The sequence below is a fragment of the Mastigoproctus giganteus genome, chromosome 3 (assembly GCF_048544385.1).
Source record: "Mastigoproctus giganteus isolate SK-2022 chromosome 3, ASM4854438v1, whole genome shotgun sequence".
Lineage (NCBI taxonomy): Eukaryota > Metazoa > Arthropoda > Arachnida > Uropygi > Thelyphonidae > Mastigoproctus > Mastigoproctus giganteus.
The window spans coordinates 170,368,576-170,388,311 of record NC_143577.1 but is presented as its reverse complement, the minus strand read 5'-3'; the positions used below and the strand labels follow the sequence as shown (position 1 = coordinate 170,388,311).

Below are 19,736 nucleotides of genomic sequence, written 5' to 3'. Positions count from 1 at the left end.
GTCCAGCTGTGAACCTGTCTCTTCCTGAACTTTCATGGTTGGCTGCCTAAACTACTCCGACTTTTCACATTCAATTTTCCTTTCTTTCTTTACAAAGTTGTACAACGTGGACATTGATTGTCCAGAAATTTGGCAAGTTATAACCGACCATATGGATCTGGGAATCCCCAGGAAAGTAGGAAGATTCAAACCAACACTAGTCCCTTTACTAAACCGACTTCTGTGTCAGTAACTTTTTGCTGGCTTCTTAATGCTCAAACAATCCATGTTACTAAACTAGCATATGACTTCAACTTTCACAGTGGTCTTTTTTCATTGCTTGTAATTTTTTTCTGGTTTTCCAACTTGCAATCAGTCCATGCTTATTGAAACAACATTGGCTTCAACAGCCTTAAAAAAAAAAAAAAAAGGGAAAATTGTGAAGCTTGATTTTATGCTCACCTCCTTTTCTATGTCAGTCAATAAATTTCTTTCATCTTCCTTCCCAACTCTGTCAACCAAATTACACTGCTTGAATAGCATAGGTTGCAACAGCCCAAAAAATGAAAGAAAAAAACAAAGCAACTTTAGTAACTTTGGTTTCCTGTAGTTTGTCTGTTTAAAAAGTTTCTTCTGGGTTTTTTTTTGTTCTGAATTCCCAACCTGCTAGAACAGCACAGGCTCCATCAGCCTTAAAAAAAATAATAATAATAAATAAATAAATAAATAAAAAAAAATAACACACTGATAACAGTTTTTTTTTTTTTTTTTTTTTTTTCTTTCTATCTGTCAGTCAATAAATTTCTTGAAATTCCCCAACCCTCATAAATCCATGTTACTAGAATAGAACGGGCTTCGGAATTCTCCAAAAATAAAAAGGAACCAACCTTAGCTTTCCTTTCCTTTTCATAACCCTCAACCAGTCCATGTTACTAAAACAGTGTACGGCTTTAAAAACTTTTAGAGTGATAATCTTCATTTATATGCATGTACTGTAATTTTCTTCTATCCTCCCAATCCTCAACCAGTTCATTCTCCTGAAAAAGCATGGGGTTCGACTGAGTTATGTTAAAAAAAATGAATGAATGAATAAATAAATATTTCTAATATTTATTAATATATAATAAATATTTAATAATAATATAAATATATAAAAATTATATTTGTATTATATTTTTATTTGGAAAATTAAATGCACAGGGCATAATCCTTATGGGTTTTGATAATTAACTATATAGTATCGGTGTAAGTTAACCCATATATTTGAACTACGTATGTAGCGTAGAGGGCATCGTTTTAATTGCATCTCATAATGTGGTTGCCTTTACAATGAGATAGCTACTATTGCATTACTTCAAATAAATAACGCTTCTCTAGTAGAGAAGACTTCTGCAATAGTAGTCTTCTCTACTAGAGAAGCGTTATTTATTTGAAGTAATGCAATAGTAGCTATCTTGTTGTGAAGGCAACCACATTATGAGATACAATTAAAACGATGCGCTCTATGCCGCTACATACGTAGTTCAAATATATGGGTTAACTATGGTGTATTTACACCGATACTATATATTTTTATTATATTTACTTATTATAATTATTATATATATAATAAATATTTCTGATCTCTGTGTAATTCACCAAATTGTCGCACACATACCAATTTACTGTAGCCACCAATAATTGTCTTTCACTAAATTTCCACATAGTGGAAATGTCCTTTACCAATTTGTCTTGCACACTGGAATATAATGCACCAAACTGTCACATACACTGAATTGTTGACTGAACGCTGAACATAATGATGATGGTATTCTAACTTCTTGGACAACGCACATACACAGGGATGTAAAATTGACAAATTGGTGTTGTGGAAGTGGGTATTTTGAATAAATTTAAGGAAGAATTTTACGTATTATTAGAGGGGATGGGCAAATGAGGTGGACATTTTTGTGATGTATAAGCCTGTAAAAAGTGAAAACAGTATTTATTCATGATCTATTTATCAGCAGTGATTAATGAAACATTAAGTAACTTCAAATAAAGGAACCTTTAGAGTCATGATGTATTGATGTGGGCTATATTCAAAGCTTGCATTGATATGCTATGACCCTGAAGTTGCCATTGTTATCAACATGCTGCAATAACACTGCAGACTCAGTCCCTGACAGTAGAAACAAAAATATCTGATCCCATTGTAAAAATAAGTCATCCTGACACACATATTGAAATCAATGACCAAGTCAGCCCAGAAGAAACATTAGAGATCCTTGAAGATGATATTGACACCAGACACTGACCTCTATACTCTAAGAAAGAAAGAAAACAAACTGGTTGTAATAAACATATTTCCCCCAAAAACAGACTCATCTTCATCTGCTAAACCAAAGTAATGCTTAATATAATATTCTGGAATTGTGTAGAGGCTTTTAGTAGAAATTTAGAAGACATCTGTGATCTGATCAATCATTATAACTCAGCAGGCATCTGTTTGCAAGAAACAAATATACCTCTACAAGTAAATCCTTCAATCAGAAATTATACTTTTTACCAATGAGAGAGAAAACTGTTTAAAATACTGCCATGGTGGTGTGGCCATCTTGCAGCCTCTAGAATACCATCAAAACATGACACTGGATTAATACCAAACTCAAGCATGTCAGCATTCGCTCTGGCTATGCTAGAGTGAATGCTGACATGTTTGAATTTGGAAAAATAAATATTTCCAGTTTGGGAAATGCATTTCAATCACTTTCTACTGTAGACAATGTAAATTCAGAGCCTCCTTGACGGCTAACTATGCCTTTATCCATATCTTACCTGACAAAATGGAAGAAAAGGACCCTATCCCCAGTTGTTATGTAGAAGTTCTGTGTGCTACAACAGCTTTGAAAATAGAAACAGTTAAATTATTTATATGGATGGATCAAAATTGAGCAGTCCAGTAGATGCTGCAGTAGTTTTCCAGAATTACTGTATCTGTCTTCCTGCTTCTCATTTTCGGTATTCAGCAGAGCCATATTCCTTTGAACTAGCCTTGGATGGTATTAGCAATTACCAGATTTTTCCTGCCCTCATCTATATTGACTCTTCTAGTGCAGTACTGGCTCTGCTGAGGTTTTTACAAGTTTTTTAGTGGCATAATCAGTATCTGAATTATTATTTTTTAGGACTATAAACTATAAATTTATAGCAATACAAATATTTTATAATGTAGCCTTTTCATCTACATAATATCATCTGAAATAGCATAGTTTGTAATAAAGTAATTTACATGGTCTTCAAATAAGCAAGATTACTGCAGCATTATTCATTTTGATCTCTTAGTTTTGCAAGTTGTTTTTAAATTAAATTTAGACTAAAATCATGCCTGAGACTAAAGCAGCAAAGCAAAGGCTCAAAGTAGTGGGAATGCTTTCATTTGGGGGCAAACTTCTGATAGCAGTTTGCCTATGAATCAAGATTATATTATATGTGTTACTTGGGCCTGCGTTGAGAAGTCACCTTTAGCAGGACATGATACAGCCATGGGGAGATGCTTTTGTGTGTGTTCATTGTAAAGAGCATGAGGAGATTAAGCAAAATTTGGTATTTTGATGGGATTATATGATGAAGAGGATAGAAGCCTTTGAAGGATTAAAAGAGGATCCATCAGGCATTCAGCTGCCCACCCCATTTCTTGAGCCCTTTGCCCCAGCATCAGACAACTCAATGACATCTTCTGTAGCAGAGATTATTGGTTCACAGGAAGTAGCTATAGTAGGTGAACCTATTGTCAGGGAAATGGGAAACAGTGCAAAAAGAACAGGTTGAATAGGACAAGAGTACGTCTGCCAGGGGCTAAAGTTAATATCATAGAGCAGCTGTCATCTTTCAAGGGCACAAAAGGTGAAAGGGCACATTGGTACTACTAATGATATCAAGAGTAGGAGATTTGAGGATTTAATTAGAAGTTTGGAGCAATGTTCAGAAAAAGCCACGAGTTAGAATTGAAATTGAAAGTGGCTGAATTTCTGCCCATACATGATAGGAAGAGATGATGAGAGCTTTGTCAATCAATTCGGCCCTGAAGAGATTGTGCAAGGTTTAGAATTTTTTTTCAGCATAGTGTATGCTCATTAACAGGAGACTGTTTATCCAGTAATGGATACAGTTAAATAGATGGGGAACAAGAATATTTGTTTATGCTATCAAGGCAGTGTTAGGTGAGTTGGAAAACTGCTAGCCTGGTAGGAGATATAGAGACTAATAGATTAACAGTAGCTGCAGGCAGAGGTGATTCTTGCAGTGCTTTTACTGGAATGTGAAGCAGCCTGGAACACCTGGTGTTGGGGATTTCAAGACCTGATGGGGCCCTCATGGAACAAGCAAATATTATGGGCTGTGCATATTTAATAAATTTGAATTTGAAGGGCTAATCAAATTATTATTATTAGTAGTAGTAGTAACCATATGGTGCAAGAAAGCCTGAGGCTAATGCTGCACCAGCCAAAAAAAATTCCTGAGAGAGAGAGAGTGTGTGTGTGTGTGTGTGTGTGTCAGAAATAGAAGGGAATCACCTAGAAAGAGAAGAATGATGATATCCAGCTCAGGACCCTGGGTATGCCAAGCCCATACTCACCAGATGTGAGCCCCTGGGGTTAATGCAGACATTATGGGGATATCAAAGACATGGCCTCACTCAGACATAAGAGACTGGAAAAGAAAGGACAGGGAAAGGATTATGCTCTTATCTAAGAAGCACATAAAATCAAAGGAAATGCATCCAGTGGACATGGGTGGCCAGTGCAATGTTGAGTCAGTTTGGTGTGATATAAGCACTAGCAAACCAAAATGAGAGTAGGAGTGTGTTATAAGCCTTATGACTGTGATGACAATAATGACCAACTGTACAGACATACAGAGTGGGCTAGTAAATCAATGTCTTATAATGGGAGACTTTCCAGATATTGACTGGACCCTGTGGGATGGTCACTCACACAGTAGCAAGACTTTTGTGGATTTATTGGATGATTGTTTTCTACGTCAGCATGTTAGAGAGGTAAGAAGTGAAAGCAATACTTTTGATCTATTTATCAGCAGCGAGCCATCATGCATTCAGATTCTGCAGATAAAAGACCTACTGGTTTCAGTTATCATTGTACTGATCTGGGATTTCCTTAAAGATGTAACTACTGTCAAGGGCAAAGGGAAGGGCTTTTGCTTTGGAAAGGTGACTACGATGGTATCAAACAGGTTTTAAATTCTGTGCAGTGGAATCAACTGATTAAGTTAACAGCAGCAAATTCTAAATGGGTAGCATTCAGGGATGAAATCATAGAAGCGACTAGGCTTTTTTACTGACTAAGAGATACTGTTCAAGGCTTAGACTTAAATGGATGTCAGATGAATTGGTGAGACTTATGACAAAGTAGAAAAATGCATTTGATGCATATAAATTATCAGGTGATACAGATGCTTACATATAAACTAGTGTGATACTAGTTTATATCTGCCGATCGGGCTAGCCAGGTGGGTAAAGTGCCTGCCTGGCAACCCGAAGGTTGCGGGTTCGAATCCCGCCTCGGGCTTGGATCAGAGTAAAATGCAAAAACTTTGGGAGGTGCATTATGGCCACAGAAGCTGATGCACTAAAAAAAAAAAAAAAAAAAAAGTTTATATCTAGATGCCTAGGTATAGACTAATCCTAATCTACTTTTCATCCCATTTGGCCATATCTTATCGATCCAAAATGGGGAACCCATTACAGAAATAAGTCCAAAGTAAACAAACTTTTCATGCAATTAAAATTTCACATCCTGCTAACTGAACCCATACTAAATAGGATACATTGATAGGCACAGTATCGTCTAACTAGCCCTTATACCATTAAAACTAAAATACAACAACACATTCATAATAATCATTTGGCCTATAGTAGACTTCTACTCTCATTTTTGTTTTCCCAGTGCTTATGGCACACAAAACTGATTCCACGCAATTTGGTTACCCTTGTCAAGAAGCACATAGAATCTACCTACTGTGCTTTTTAACTGAGGGCTTAATTACCCTCCAATACCATTCTTTATCCTCTGTCTGAGTGGCATCATTCTTCTGATATCCCTGTAATGTCTACATCTGATGACTTAAGTAATACTTCAGATGCACAAAATTTATTTACTACATTTATAGAATTAATGTACAAGAAAGTATACGTGTGAGTAGATGCAAGTTCTGCAATTGGTACATTTTGTTTATGGTGAAATCACCATTTATAAAATGTATCTAGAAATGTCAATGTGAGAGGCATTTCATGCAATTTGTATGAGCTGATTTATTGTAACTTGTCAATTAGGCATGTATCTTATACAGTTCTGATGTATACAGATGTAAACTTAGCTTTAGAAAAGTGGGTTGCATGTTTTAAATTTCCACATTATTAAATATATGCCCACAGTATAATACTGTAACTTGTAAATGGGCTATAATTCATGGAAATCAGATAAATGTGTGAAGAGTTTACCAGGAGAACATACAGATATTAGCAGCAATTAGTATTTTGATTAGTCTCCATTTATGAGAAAACATTTTGTTAACGAATAGCTGAACAGCATCATTTTTTAGGCATGTTTGTGTGTGTGTATATATATGTATATATATATATATATGTGTGTGTGCGTGTGTATATTTCATATATGAAATATGAAAATGAAGTGGAAGAAAAAAAAAAAAAAAAGAGAAAAATAGAAAAACAGTACGTGTACCTGAATGCGCCAAGCAGCAAAACAGGATACATGTATATAAATGTTACAAATGAAAGTAAAATAAAATAAAAATACATATAGATGGAGAAGTTATTAATCACAAAATGCCAAGCCTAGTTGAAGAGAAAAAAAAGAGAGAAAGAATGTTAAGAACCTATAAAAAAAAAAAAAAAAAAAAATCATTAAGTAGAATTAAGTCTGAATTAGTGCCGAATTAACAGGCTAATCATATGTACAAAACCTGAAAGAAAAAGAGGGGAGGGTAATAGAGATTAAAATCAAAGAATTAAAAATTTATCTAATCAATCTATGTACCAATTTTTAATTTTTTAAAATTTTTAATTCTTTAATTTTTATTTTTGAATTTTATAATTTTTATCTATATTACCCTCCCCTCTTTTTCTCTCAGCTTTTGTACATATGATTAGCCTGTTAATTCGGCATTAAGTCAGACTTAATTCTATTTAATGATTTTTTTTTTTTTTTTTTTTTTTTTATATAATAGGTTCTTAACATTCTTTCTCTCTTTTTTTCTCTTCAACTAGGCTTGGCATTTTGTGATTAATAACTTGTCCATCTATATTTATTTTTATTTTATTTTACTTTCATTTGTAACATTTAAATACACACACACACACACCTATTGTCTTCACCATATCTGTCCATCTGCATGTAAGAGGACTACCAGTGGACAGATTTTTATGAAATTTTATAATTAGGCCTTTTAAAAATTTTTGTTAAGCCATTCTAAATTTCATTGAAATCAGACAAATGGAAATCCAGCAATTATTATTATTATTTTTTTTTTGTGGCCTAAAAATAGTTTTAATGTGGTATTGTTAGCTTTAGACAGTCTGTGCACACTTCATATGTATTGTTGTGTAAGACTTCTGAATGTGACCCATAGTTCTCTGTGTGGTATTTTATATATATATATATATATATATAGTATGAATCAGAGCTGTGATACTCAATATGTTCTACATTGATAATAATATTAGTAAAATAATAAGAGGAGTTTACCTCAATATAGTATGTAGAACACTTCCCATGAATCAGAGCTGTGATACTCAGTATGTTCTACGTAGAACATATTGAGTTCTACGTAGTTATATTCTGTAGAACATAGAACATATTCTGTGTTCTACGTACTATATTGAGGTAAACTCCTCTTATTATTTTACTAATATATATATATATACACACACATACACAAACACAGAGAGAGAGAATACTGGATGAGAGTAATAAATATTATACAGTTGGAATTAAACTGAACAGCTAAGTTTAAAGAATGTATAGAGTTTTATTAAGTGTTCTAAAAAGTTATAATCTTAGTAATTAATTGATAAAGAGGTAATTATGTTTACTTTTATTAATCACAGATAAAGAAATTGAGCATGCCTAAAGGTAATGCACTGTGTTCATTAGCCAACTTGTTTTTGAACTTGAGTTTGCATTGTAAAGATAAATATTTTCATGACTTCTCATGTGCTTAAAAAATTTCAGCTAGTTATCCCAATCTTGCTATGTTTTCAAATAAACAATCGTCCTCACTTCACAAAAGAGAAATATTTTGCTATTTATTTAAAAGATCTCAGAAGTAAGTTCAACCTTTTACCTAGGTCTATGGCAGTGATATCTGCTCATTATTTAAAAATTTTGATCAACTCTTATATTCACTTTTTTGTTGAACTAGTTTGCCAGATTTGTAGTAACTGATATCTGCCTATTCTTGATTGAGATGGAACTAGAGTATATAAATGAATTTAGAAGGTATAACACTGCGTTTTGAATGAATAGTACAGTACATCTTTTTTGGGAAGTATTCTTTATTTGAAAGTAGTTCAATGTTAGAATAACTCATCAAAAAAGTGGAGTTTTACGAGGAAAAATTGTCTGTTTTTATTAAAAAAAAACAAAAAAAAACAGATTTGCATGTCCAGAACCGAAAAAGATACTGCCAGTTTGACACTGATATTGTTTTTTAAGTCAATTTTTCACTTTGGCCTATATATTTAAAAAAAAAAAAAAAAAAGACTCATCAGTACAAGTCCTCTTTTTTTATGAGTTTTCTCCAGCCTCTTGAGTTTTCCAAAAATGACTGGAACTTAGTTTTCTAGTTGGTGTTCTCTTCCTGATACCAACCATAGATTAAAAAACTATTGAAATGGGCCTTATAGTGGGAGAAATTCATGGAAGAAAGCCTTTTGATTGTAGCTTTATTTGCAATTGTTTTACTCCATCATAAAAGATCAACACATGGATTCCATTACTAAACTAATGCTGGCTAAACCCCTCCCCCCCATTCCTTCTTGCTTTACCCCTTAAAATAATGTATACATATGAGAAAATTTCACATGTTTGAAAAATACGTACTTCATAATAAAATTCAATATGAAATATTTTGTTAAGTTATAATATCATTGCTTCTCTATATTCTAATTTAAAATTCAACTGACTGTCACATTTCCTTATTAAAGTTCAGGTATACTACCAGCAGAATTTAATACTGTATTGTACTTTTCACCTGAAGAGATGGAAGAACTGAAAGGATCGCCAGTGTTAGGTAATATTCATATGAAATCATATTTAAAATTTCTAAACTTTATTTATATTTACATTGAAATACAGGAACTCCCCGACTTACATTAAAAAAAAATAAATTTTCTGTTTATACTGGGACGACCAAATGGTCAGAGGAGTTCACAAGATAGACAGAATACAAGAAACAGCACCGTATTCAGTAGTCACGGGCTTGAAGATGGTCACTCAAGACACGTGTACTTATGCACCCGCGCGCCTGACCACTAAGCTACGGCGGCCTATTCATAATACTTGACTTACAGAAATTCAACTTTACGTAAGTTTTTGCTGGCCGGTGCAAATGTATTTTGCATCCCATAGGAATAAATGGAGGTATTGTGAAAATATCCTAATGTTGAACCCAATAACACATTTTTTTTTTTTTTGTAATTCATTCCAAGTCCTTGGAAGTTGAAAATTTCACTATATTACTAAACTATTTATCTCTCTAAAAGGTTATGTTTATAATGGAAATTGCACTAACCTTTCAGTTATCATATGTTCCCGTTATAAGAATCAATTTTGAATACCTTTGTGATATTTTTCTAAAGTGTTTCTGGAGGTCATGACCATAAAACAATGAAAACAATTTGCAGTTTCTAGTTTATTGGGCTTTTCTGTTAGTGCATCTAATTATAAACAGGCAGTAAACTCAATCTTATGGCATTTGCAATAATACCGATAACTGCAATTGTGTGAGTTTTTACGCTATTATGGTGAAATGTGTTCCCCTTCACTGAAATCTTCAATCATATAAAAAACAAATTTTCAGAAACTTCTCGTGATTCCTATTTACGTATTACAATGATGAAGGGAAAGCGACCAATGAAAAGTGCAAGTGCTGGAAGTTCCAGGAAACGAAACAAAATTGATTTAGAAATGAAAATGATTAAGAAGTACGAAGCAGGACAAAGTTTTGCAGTTTCTAGTTTATTGGGCTTTTCTCTTAGTGCATCTAATTATAAACAGGTAGTAAACTCGATCTTATGGCATTTGCGATAATACTGATAACTGCAATTGTGTGAGTTTTTATGCTATTATGGTGAAATGTGTTCCCCTTCACTGAAATCTTCAATCATATAAAAAACAAATTTTCAGAAACTTCTCTTGATTCCTATTTACGTATTACAATGATGAAGGGAAAGCGACCAATGAAAAGTGCAAGTGCTGGAAGTTCCAGGAAACGAAACAAAATTGATTTAGAAATGAAAATGATTAAGAAGTACGAAGCAGGACAAAGTTTGTCATCTATTGCAAGGGAATTAGGTCTCACTGCTTCAACAGTGAATACTATTTTAAAGGACAGTGCACATATAAAAGAACATGTCAAAGGATCAACGCACTTAAGATCAACAGTGATCACAAGACAGTGTTCAGGTGCTATATCGAAGAGGGAACAGCTATTAATTATATGGATGGAAAATCAGATTCAGAAGCAAGTGTGCCTGAGTCTAATGACCATTCAAGCAAAAGCGACAAGTATTTATAAAGATATTAAGGATAAATATGGCGAACCTCAACCCAAGTTTGTGGCAAGCAACGGGTGGTTTAATAGGTTCAAGCATCACACTGGTTTCCACTAACGTTAAAGTATGCTGTGAAGTCGCCAGTGCCGATTCTGCAGCTACAGAGAAATTTTGTGATGTGTTGGAAAAAATTATTGATGAAGGTGGATGATTCATGATTCAAGGCAGCAAATTTTTAATGTTGATTAGACTGCTGTATTGGAAAAAAATGCCGGATTGAATATATATTGTCAAAGAGGAAATTACAATGCCAGGTTTCAAGATGTCAAAAGATAGGGCCACGCTCTTGCTTGGGGCTAATGCAGTGGGAGATTAAAGATTAAAAACCACTGCTTGTGTACCATTCTGGAAATCCTCGTGCATTTAAGAGCATCAATAAAGCCAACCTACCCTTCCATTTCTGATCGAACCACAGAGCATGGATAACAATATCTCCCTTTGAGGATTGGTTTAAATGCTGCTGCATTCCCCGAGGTTGACAAATATTGTAAAGACAGTGACGTTCCTTTCAAGATTTTGCTTCTATTAGATAATGCTCCTGGACATCCTACGCATCTAGATGATTTCAATTCGAACATGAGAGTCATATTTCTACTGACAAACATGACTTCACTCATCCAACCTATGCAAGGTAAACTCATTATTGGCAGATAATTAGGTAAAGTAAGCAGCTGAGGGAGGTTCTTTAGCTTATTGGCAGATTCATTCTCACAGATTTGTGTGAATGAATATGCTAAAGGTCATTGGCCAAGTAATAGATTACATTTTGTGGCATCTAGTACTAAATCTATGGCTAATACTGAATATAATATAAAAAAAATTTACACTTAATATCCTTATAAAGCAAGATATACACCGATGAACCAAAACATTATGACCAGCGAGTCGGTATGCAAATCGATGCAAGTGAACTACAACACGCGTGCAGGTCGGGACATGGTATAAAAAACACCTGATGCTGGTGACAGGAGTAATGTGTCACAACACACAGTACGTCGAACCCTGCTGAAAATGGGGCTGTGTAGCTGTAGGCTGCTCCAAGTGCCCATGCTAACCATGGTTCACAGGTGACAGTGCCTACAATGGGCACATGAGCATCGAAACTGGACCTTGAATGATTGGAAGAAGGTTGTTTACCTGGGGAAATGATGGCACTTGGATGCACCGTGGGACCAAAACAAGCTGGTGGCAGCGGTGTCATGCTTTGGGCGATGTTCTGCTGGGATACCCTGGGTCCAGCCATCCATGTGCCGAGCACTCTGATGTCCACCACCTACCTAAACATCATTGCTGACCAGGTACACCCTTTCGTGGTAACGGTCTTCCCCTCTGGTGGTGCCGTTTTTTTTGCCATGACACACCACCCGGATTGTTCGAGACTGGTTCGTGGAACACGAGGAAGATTTCCGGGTATTGCCCTGGCCTCCAAATTCCCAGACATCAACAATCCCATCGAGCATCTGTGATTTGTGTAGGAACAGCAACTTCGATCTGCGGCATCTCAACCACAGACCTTACAGGAGTTAAAGGATCTTCTTGTTACATATTGGTACCAGATACCACAAGACACATTTAGAAATCTTGTAGCGTCCATGCCTCGCCGTGTACGAACTGTTTTGGCTGCACGTGGAGGACCAACATCATGTAAGGTAGGTGGTCATAATGTTCTGTTTCATTGATGTATATAGAAATCACAGCTACATGTATTTTACTCAGTGCATGTGGTTAGCAGTTGTGCCCTCCCCTATTTCAGTTTTAGTTCACTTGTTCTATCTAGCTTGGTTCAGTTTAATATTCAAGTTTGTTTATTTACTTTAATGAATTTTATTTTTTGTTGCATAATAGTTATGGTTGAAGGTTTTTTTTTTTTTTTTTTTTTTTTTACGAAAACCTCAAACATGAGAGGTATGGTGCTTGAGTTGGATGTGGAGAAGACGAAAGAAGATATTTGTTGACATTAGACTTAAACTTCTGTGGACTGTAATTTTCGGGAAATATGTATGAAGGAAGGTTGTTCCAGAAAATGGCAGTCGAATGAATAAACGAAGAAGATGAAAAGTTGATTCTGTGAGTTTGAAGTTGGACAGTAAATGGATGTTGGCTGATGGCGGCACATGTTCGGACTGTTTTGAAAGAGAGAGTAGGAATTATAGAAGCCAATTCAGAAGAACAGTGCCCATGGAAATATCTGTAGAAAAGGCATGCACCAGAAACAGTATGTTTGCGAGACAGCGAGTAGAGAGACTCTGTTAGAGATGATATTTAACCTAAATATTTGATGTGGTAGTTAGGTTAAATATGATATTTAACTTAACTGCCCTCTTCTGAATGGAATCTAGTAGCCTGAGAGAGAGAGGTTTTGGAGGCACCACCCCATATGTGGGAACAATATTCCATGGTAGAGCAGATTTGCGATTTGTACAGAGTGAAAAGCTGTATGGAAGAAAAGTAACGCCGAGAGCAAAAGAGAAAACCAAGTTTTTTAGATGCAGTGGAAGCAATATTTGTAACGTGCTTGTGCCAAGAGAGAGATTAGAAGTCAGGGTAATCCCCAAAAGGGATATATCATTTTGCCTAGAAATCGGAGTATCCCCAAAGATAAGCATAGGAGCAGAAGAATCCTTTTTGCGAGATATAAGACAGGACTGAGTTTTAGAAGGACTGAAATTAACTAAATTGTCTTTGCCCCAACTGGACAATTACCTGGAAATCGGCATTTAAGCAGACATTCGAGAAGTTGAAGCTGACTGAGCAGGGCAAGGTTTCTCAAACTGGAAAGTGGAATGCAATGTGCTATCATCGGCAAAACTATGGATAGGATTTCTGGTCAGTGGAAGGTCATCAATATACAAGAGGAAAAGTGTGGGGCGAAAGAACTGAACCTTGAGTGACACCAGCATTAATGGAGAAGTTAGAAGACAGAGAGCCATCTATCATCACTCTGTGACCAGTCAGAGAGAAAACTGGATGCCCGTGAACCACCAAATACGGAGGATACGGAAAGGTCAGGGAATGACCACTGCATATCACTGGAGCAATATGGCCTTAGTTGTTAATGCTCCTAAAAAAAAAAAAAAAAAAAACTGGATAACAGTTTTTTTTTTTTTTCACCACAACAAAAAACAGTTGGCAAAACATAAGACGGAAGCTTATTTAGAAGACCTTTATGCTAAACACGATGGAACTCATTTGAGATGTGAAGAGCAACTGCTTGTGTTTCACCAAACTTTTCCATTGAATTTTCCATAAATGGGTAACATAAGCCAGAATATCACCAATGGATCGACACTGAGGGAATCCATACTGGCGATCGTTGATCAGGCGGAAGGTTTCTAGATAGTTTAAGAGTTGTCAGTTAATTGATTTCTCCTTACTTTAGAAAGAGTAGAAGTAATTGCAATGGGATGATTACTGGATGGGAAGGATTTGTCACTCTTTTTTGGAACTGGTTGGACATGAGCAAATTTCCAAGCAGAAGGAAAAACACCTTTAGAATAAGAAATTGAAAAAAGGCTGCAAAGAACAGGGGTAAATTCAGGAGCACAGATTTTGAGAACAAGTGGAGAAATACCATCGGGATCTGGAGCTTTCTTATCATCAAGATTCGTCAAAGTCCTTCTGACAACCTTTTGACAGACCACAGGAGTCATTGAATGGGATGTGCTGGGAATGGTGGGAGGTGTTTTACCAAAATCATTAATACATGAGTTGAAAGAAAAATGGGATGCTAGCAGGTCAGCTTTATCCTTGGCTGAAGTGACAATAGAACCATCTGGTTTTGAGAGAGGTGGGAGCATAGATGGACAGAAGTTGAGGCCAATAGCTTTGGCAAGAGACCAGAATGCTTGGCTACCATGAGGGTAAGAAGGAAGTTTTCTGCTCTTAGCCTGTTCAAAATCTAATTTGGACTGATTAATAACTGCTTTACAATTGTTGCGAGCTCTGGTGTAGGCAGAAAACGAAATCAAAGAATTGGAAACAAGCCAATTATGATATGCAACATTGTTCTCTTGAACAATCTTAGCACATTTATTTGAAAACCAAGATTTGGATAAAGGACGAGATTTTAAGGTGGAATGTGGAATAAAGGATTCCATTCCTACAAGAATAATTTCACTGACCCAATCTGAGCAAATATTGACATCAGAAGTTTTTTTTAACAGTAATCTGACCAAGGAAAGGAAGGAAAGAAATCTTGCAGGTCATCCCATTTTGCATTTTTGTAATGCCAAACAACACGAGGTTAGGAATAGCCATGAGATAAAGGCTCCATTGGAGAAGGGACAATCACCAAGTTGTGCCAAAGGACCACTCACTTGGAATGTGTACTTCGAAGGGTTGTTTGTAAGAAAAAGAGCAAGCTTGTTGGCTGTATGGTTAGGATTATCCGGTATTCTTGTAGGTAAATGAACAATCTGTGCGAAGTCATTAGTAACTGCAAAAGCCTCAGAATCTTGACCAGCTGGGTCTGTGACTAGAAAATGGAAGCCAGCTGAAGTTCTGAACATTAAAATCGCCAAGGAAAATTATCTCACTGTTAGGAAAGTTGGACTGGAGAAAGTCAAGTTGCAAAGTGAGGAAGTCAAAGAACTCCAAGTGATTAGTGGAGTTGGGAGAACTGTAGAGATAACAGATGAATTTGATAGAATGAGGTACAGGGATTTTAAGCCTGAGAAGATTGAAAGGAGGAGATTCAAATTACCAAATCTCTGACGGGGAATATCGGAATGGACATATGCATAAGTACCACCTTTGAGGCGGTACAGTGAATAATTCGGGCAATTGAGATGAGCAGTAGTTGAATCAACCGATATCTGAGATTCTGTCAGAAAAGGTACATGGGGTTTGGCAGACTGCAAGTGGAAATGGAAATCGTTGAGATTAGAACTGAGACCACGTATATTTGTGAAATAAACTAGGAAGTGTTTGGGAGGTTTAAATCGTTTTGCAGATAAGCTTACTGCCGACTGGGCTAGCCGGGTGGGTAAAGTGCCTGCCTGGCAACCCAAAGGTCGCAGGTTCCAATCCCGCCCCAGGCTTGGATCAGAGTACTGCAAAAACCTTAGGAGGTGCATTATGGCCACAGAAGCCGATGCGCCAACAACTAACTAAAAACAAAAAAAAATAAAAATAAGTTTACTCTATTAGTTTGACAATTCATGGTGTAATCAATAGTAAGAAAAAGTGGGAGGGGGGACATGCTGTATGTAGTAATGAAATTTTTGGGTATGGCGTACACATGGTAAGAATATACCCAGATGCTTGACATAGCTTGGCCTCGACAATGCCCCCCCCCGCATACACACTACTCGGACTATCTCTATCTGCCAGATAGTGACCTCCAGTCACTATCTGGCAGAGTAGAAGCAGCAATATTATACACTAGCTGATCCCGAAGCTTCCTAGAGAGTTACTAGTAGGTTTGGTCTGGTTTATTGACTAGCGGCCAACCTGAAATAGAGCTGTACCCTCGAAATGTAAGGAAGTTTGGATCTCGCCATGGTGATCATCATAACCTCAAAAGACATCAATCATACTGCATAATGGAAGAGATGGGGGAGGCTTGACTGGAACTTTCTCTGGACACTAAACATGGGTTCCACCACTTCAAGCATCCAATAAGCAAAGTGGTGGTATTGCACCAGTTGATGAGAGTCATTTGACACCTAGTGTGGTAGTAGTAGTAGTGGCATGTGATGCAAGAAAGCAAATGTATGAGCTTATGTTGAGCAAATGTATGAGCAAATGTATGAGCTTGGCTGTATGGTTAGGATTATCCGGTATTCTTGTAGGTAAATGAACAATCTGTGCGAAGTCATTAGTAACTGCAAAAGCCTCAGAATCTTGACCAGCTGGGTCTGTGACTAGAAAATGGAAGCCAGCTGAAGTTCTGAACATTAAAATCGCCAAGGAAAATTATCTCACTGTTAGGAAAGTTGGACTGGAGAAAGTCAAGTTGCAAAGTGAGGAAGTCAAAGAACTCCAAGTGATTAGTGGAGTTGGGAGAACTGTAGAGATAACAGATGAATTTGATAGAATGAGGTACAGGGATTTTAAGCCTGAGAAGATTGAAAGGAGGAGATTCAAATTACCAAATCTCTGACGGGGAATATCGGAATGGACATATGCATAAGTACCACCTTTGAGGCGGTACAGTGAATAATTCGGGCAATTGAGATGAGCAGTAGTTGAATCAACCGATATCTGAGATTCTGTCAGAAAAGGTACATGGGGTTTGGCAGACTGCAAGTGGAAATGGAAATCGTTGAGATTAGAACTGAGACCACGTATATTTGTGAAATAAACTAGGAAGTGTTTGGGAGGTTTAAATCGTTTTGCAGATAAGCTTACTGCCGACTGGGCTAGCCGGGTGGGTAAAGTGCCTGCCTGGCAACCCAAAGGTCGCAGGTTCCAATCCCGCCCCAGGCTTGGATCAGAGTACTGCAAAAACCTTAGGAGGTGCATTATGGCCACAGAAGCCGATGCGCCAACAACTAACTAAAAACAAAAAAAAATAAAAATAAGTTTACTCTATTAGTTTGACAATTCATGGTGTAATCAATAGTAAGAAAAAGTGGGAGGGGGGACATGCTGTATGTAGTAATGAAATTTTTGGGTATGGCGTACACATGGTAAGAATATACCCAGATGCTTGACATAGCTTGGCCTCGACAATGCCCCCCCCGCATACACACTACTCGGACTATCTCTATCTGCCAGATAGTGACCTCCAGTCACTATCTGGCAGAGTAGAAGCAGCAATATTATACACTAGCTGATCCCGAAGCTTCCTAGAGAGTTACTAGTAGGTTTGGTCTGGTTTATTGACTAGCGGCCAACCTGAAATAGAGCTGTACCCTCGAAATGTAAGGAAGTTTGGATCTCGCCATGGTGATCATCATAACCTCAAAAGACATCAATCATACTGCATAATGGAAGAGATGGGGGAGGCTTGACTGGAACTTTCTCTGGACACTAAACATGGGTTCCACCACTTCAAGCATCCAATAAGCAAAGTGGTGGTATTGCACCAGTTGATGAGAGTCATTTGACACCTAGTGTGGTAGTAGTAGTAGTGGCATGTGATGCAAGAAAGCAAATGTATGAGCTTATGCAGCATCAGCCAAAAAAAAAAAAAAAAAAAATCACACCATTCCCTCCAAATGCCTGTCCAGTTCCTCCTTAAATTTATTCAACCTACCAACTTCCACAACGACAGATGGAAGTTTGTTCCAGCAATTAACCACTCGCTGGCTAAAGGCAAATTTCCACACATCCAATCTACATCTGTCTTTTCTTAATTTGAATTTATGCCCCCTTAGGTTCGTAATCTGAACAAGTGGAAGGATCCCATCAGAATTCAGCGTGCTGAACCCATTCAAAGCCTTATACACCTCAATCAGATCACCGTGCAGGTGCCTAGTCTCCAGCCACTGCAATTTGCAGAACTTAAGCCTCTCTTGATAAGAGGATCCCATCATTCCCCTCACTAATCTTGTTGCCCTTCTCTGTACACGCTTAAGTAAATCTACAACCTTCCTAAAATGAGGCGTCCAGACCTGTACGCAGTACTCAAGGCGTGGCCTGACCATTGCCTTATACAGAGGGACAATCACCTCCTTTTCCCTGCTAGCAAAATTCCTATATATCATTGACAAAACCCCATGACCTGCCCTGGCTGCCTGTCTGCATTGCTCAGAAAACTTCATATCTGCCTGCACAATTACTCCCAGGTCTTTTTCATTTTCTACCACCTTAAGTGTAGTACCACACAGTTGGTATGTTTCTCTGGGGTTATTTCTACCCATATGCAGTACTTTGCATTTGTCAAAGTTAAACTTCAGTTGCCACTTCTTAGCCCATCTGCCCAAATTATCTAGATCCTGTTGCAGTAGCACACTGCCATTACTGTCATTAACAACCCTGCCAACCTTTGTATCATCTGCAAACTTCGACACTAAGCCTGATATTCCTTCATCAATATCATTGATAAATATACAAAACAACAGTGGACCCAACACCGAACCCTGTGGGACTCCACTAATAACATTAGTCCAAGAAGAGCAGCACCCATTGATTACCACCCTCTGTCTTCTCCCACTTAACCATCCTTTTTGTAGCAACTTACCCTTAATACCATTCTGCTCCAATTTGTACAATAGTCTTCCATGCGCAACAGTGTCAAAAGCTTTCCTGAAATCCAAATATATGATATCAAAATTATTTTTTGCATCCAGTTCCTTTGTAACCACATCATAATATCCTATTAAATTTGTCAGACAAGACTTTCCCTTAACAAACCCATGCTGTGTCTGAATTATTGCTGCAGTCTTGTCTAGAGGATCCTGCAATGGTAGATGAATCTCAAGTAACATGTGTTCCATCTTTGCAATTAAAGTTTCTATCTAGAAGGTGCTGCTATATGGGGAGAGTAATGACTTATTTCGAGGTGTTCTCTTTTTTTAGTTCTTCATTTCTTGATTTTGTAAATACTTTGCACTTTGAGATTTCCATAGAATAGGGTTACATTCAAATCAGACCTATGGTGGCTAGGTTTAACGAGTTATTGAAATTAATACGTACTTTGGGTTTTTTGTTCACCTTAGCCTTATGGTTCCTGATGAGGGGTACAAGCAGATAGAATCCTTCTTTATATTATTTTTATGCAATTCCTTTTATTTTTCAAATTGAATACCCTCTGATTTCCAGAGAAGATGAGATTCTTTCAGCAAGCACAGTGAGGTCTTGTTAAATATTTTCCAAAATGTTTCTTCTAATTCAGTGCAGTGTAGTGTAAAACAAGGATATCCCCGTTATTAGTTCATTGAAACATTTTAAAGCTTTAATACCCCATCAAGTCATGATTGCAGATGTCTGGTTTTTCTTACTTTGCAACCTGCAAAAA

At 36.9% G+C, this 19,736-nt stretch overlaps 1 protein-coding gene across 5 annotated transcripts in view; it reads left to right on the top strand.

The window, feature by feature from the left end:
* Positions 1-19,736, top strand: part of Setd3 (SET domain containing 3) — a 397,353-nt gene that overhangs the window by 147,264 nt on the left and 230,353 nt on the right. For all 5 annotated transcript variants that reach the window (XM_090370760.1, XM_090370761.1, XM_090370757.1 and 2 more), the window contains exon 7: positions 9,208-9,288. In XM_090370760.1, coding sequence (XP_090226886.1) covers positions 9,208-9,288 — 81 coding nt within the window. The remainder of the gene's footprint in view (positions 1-9,207; positions 9,289-19,736) is intronic.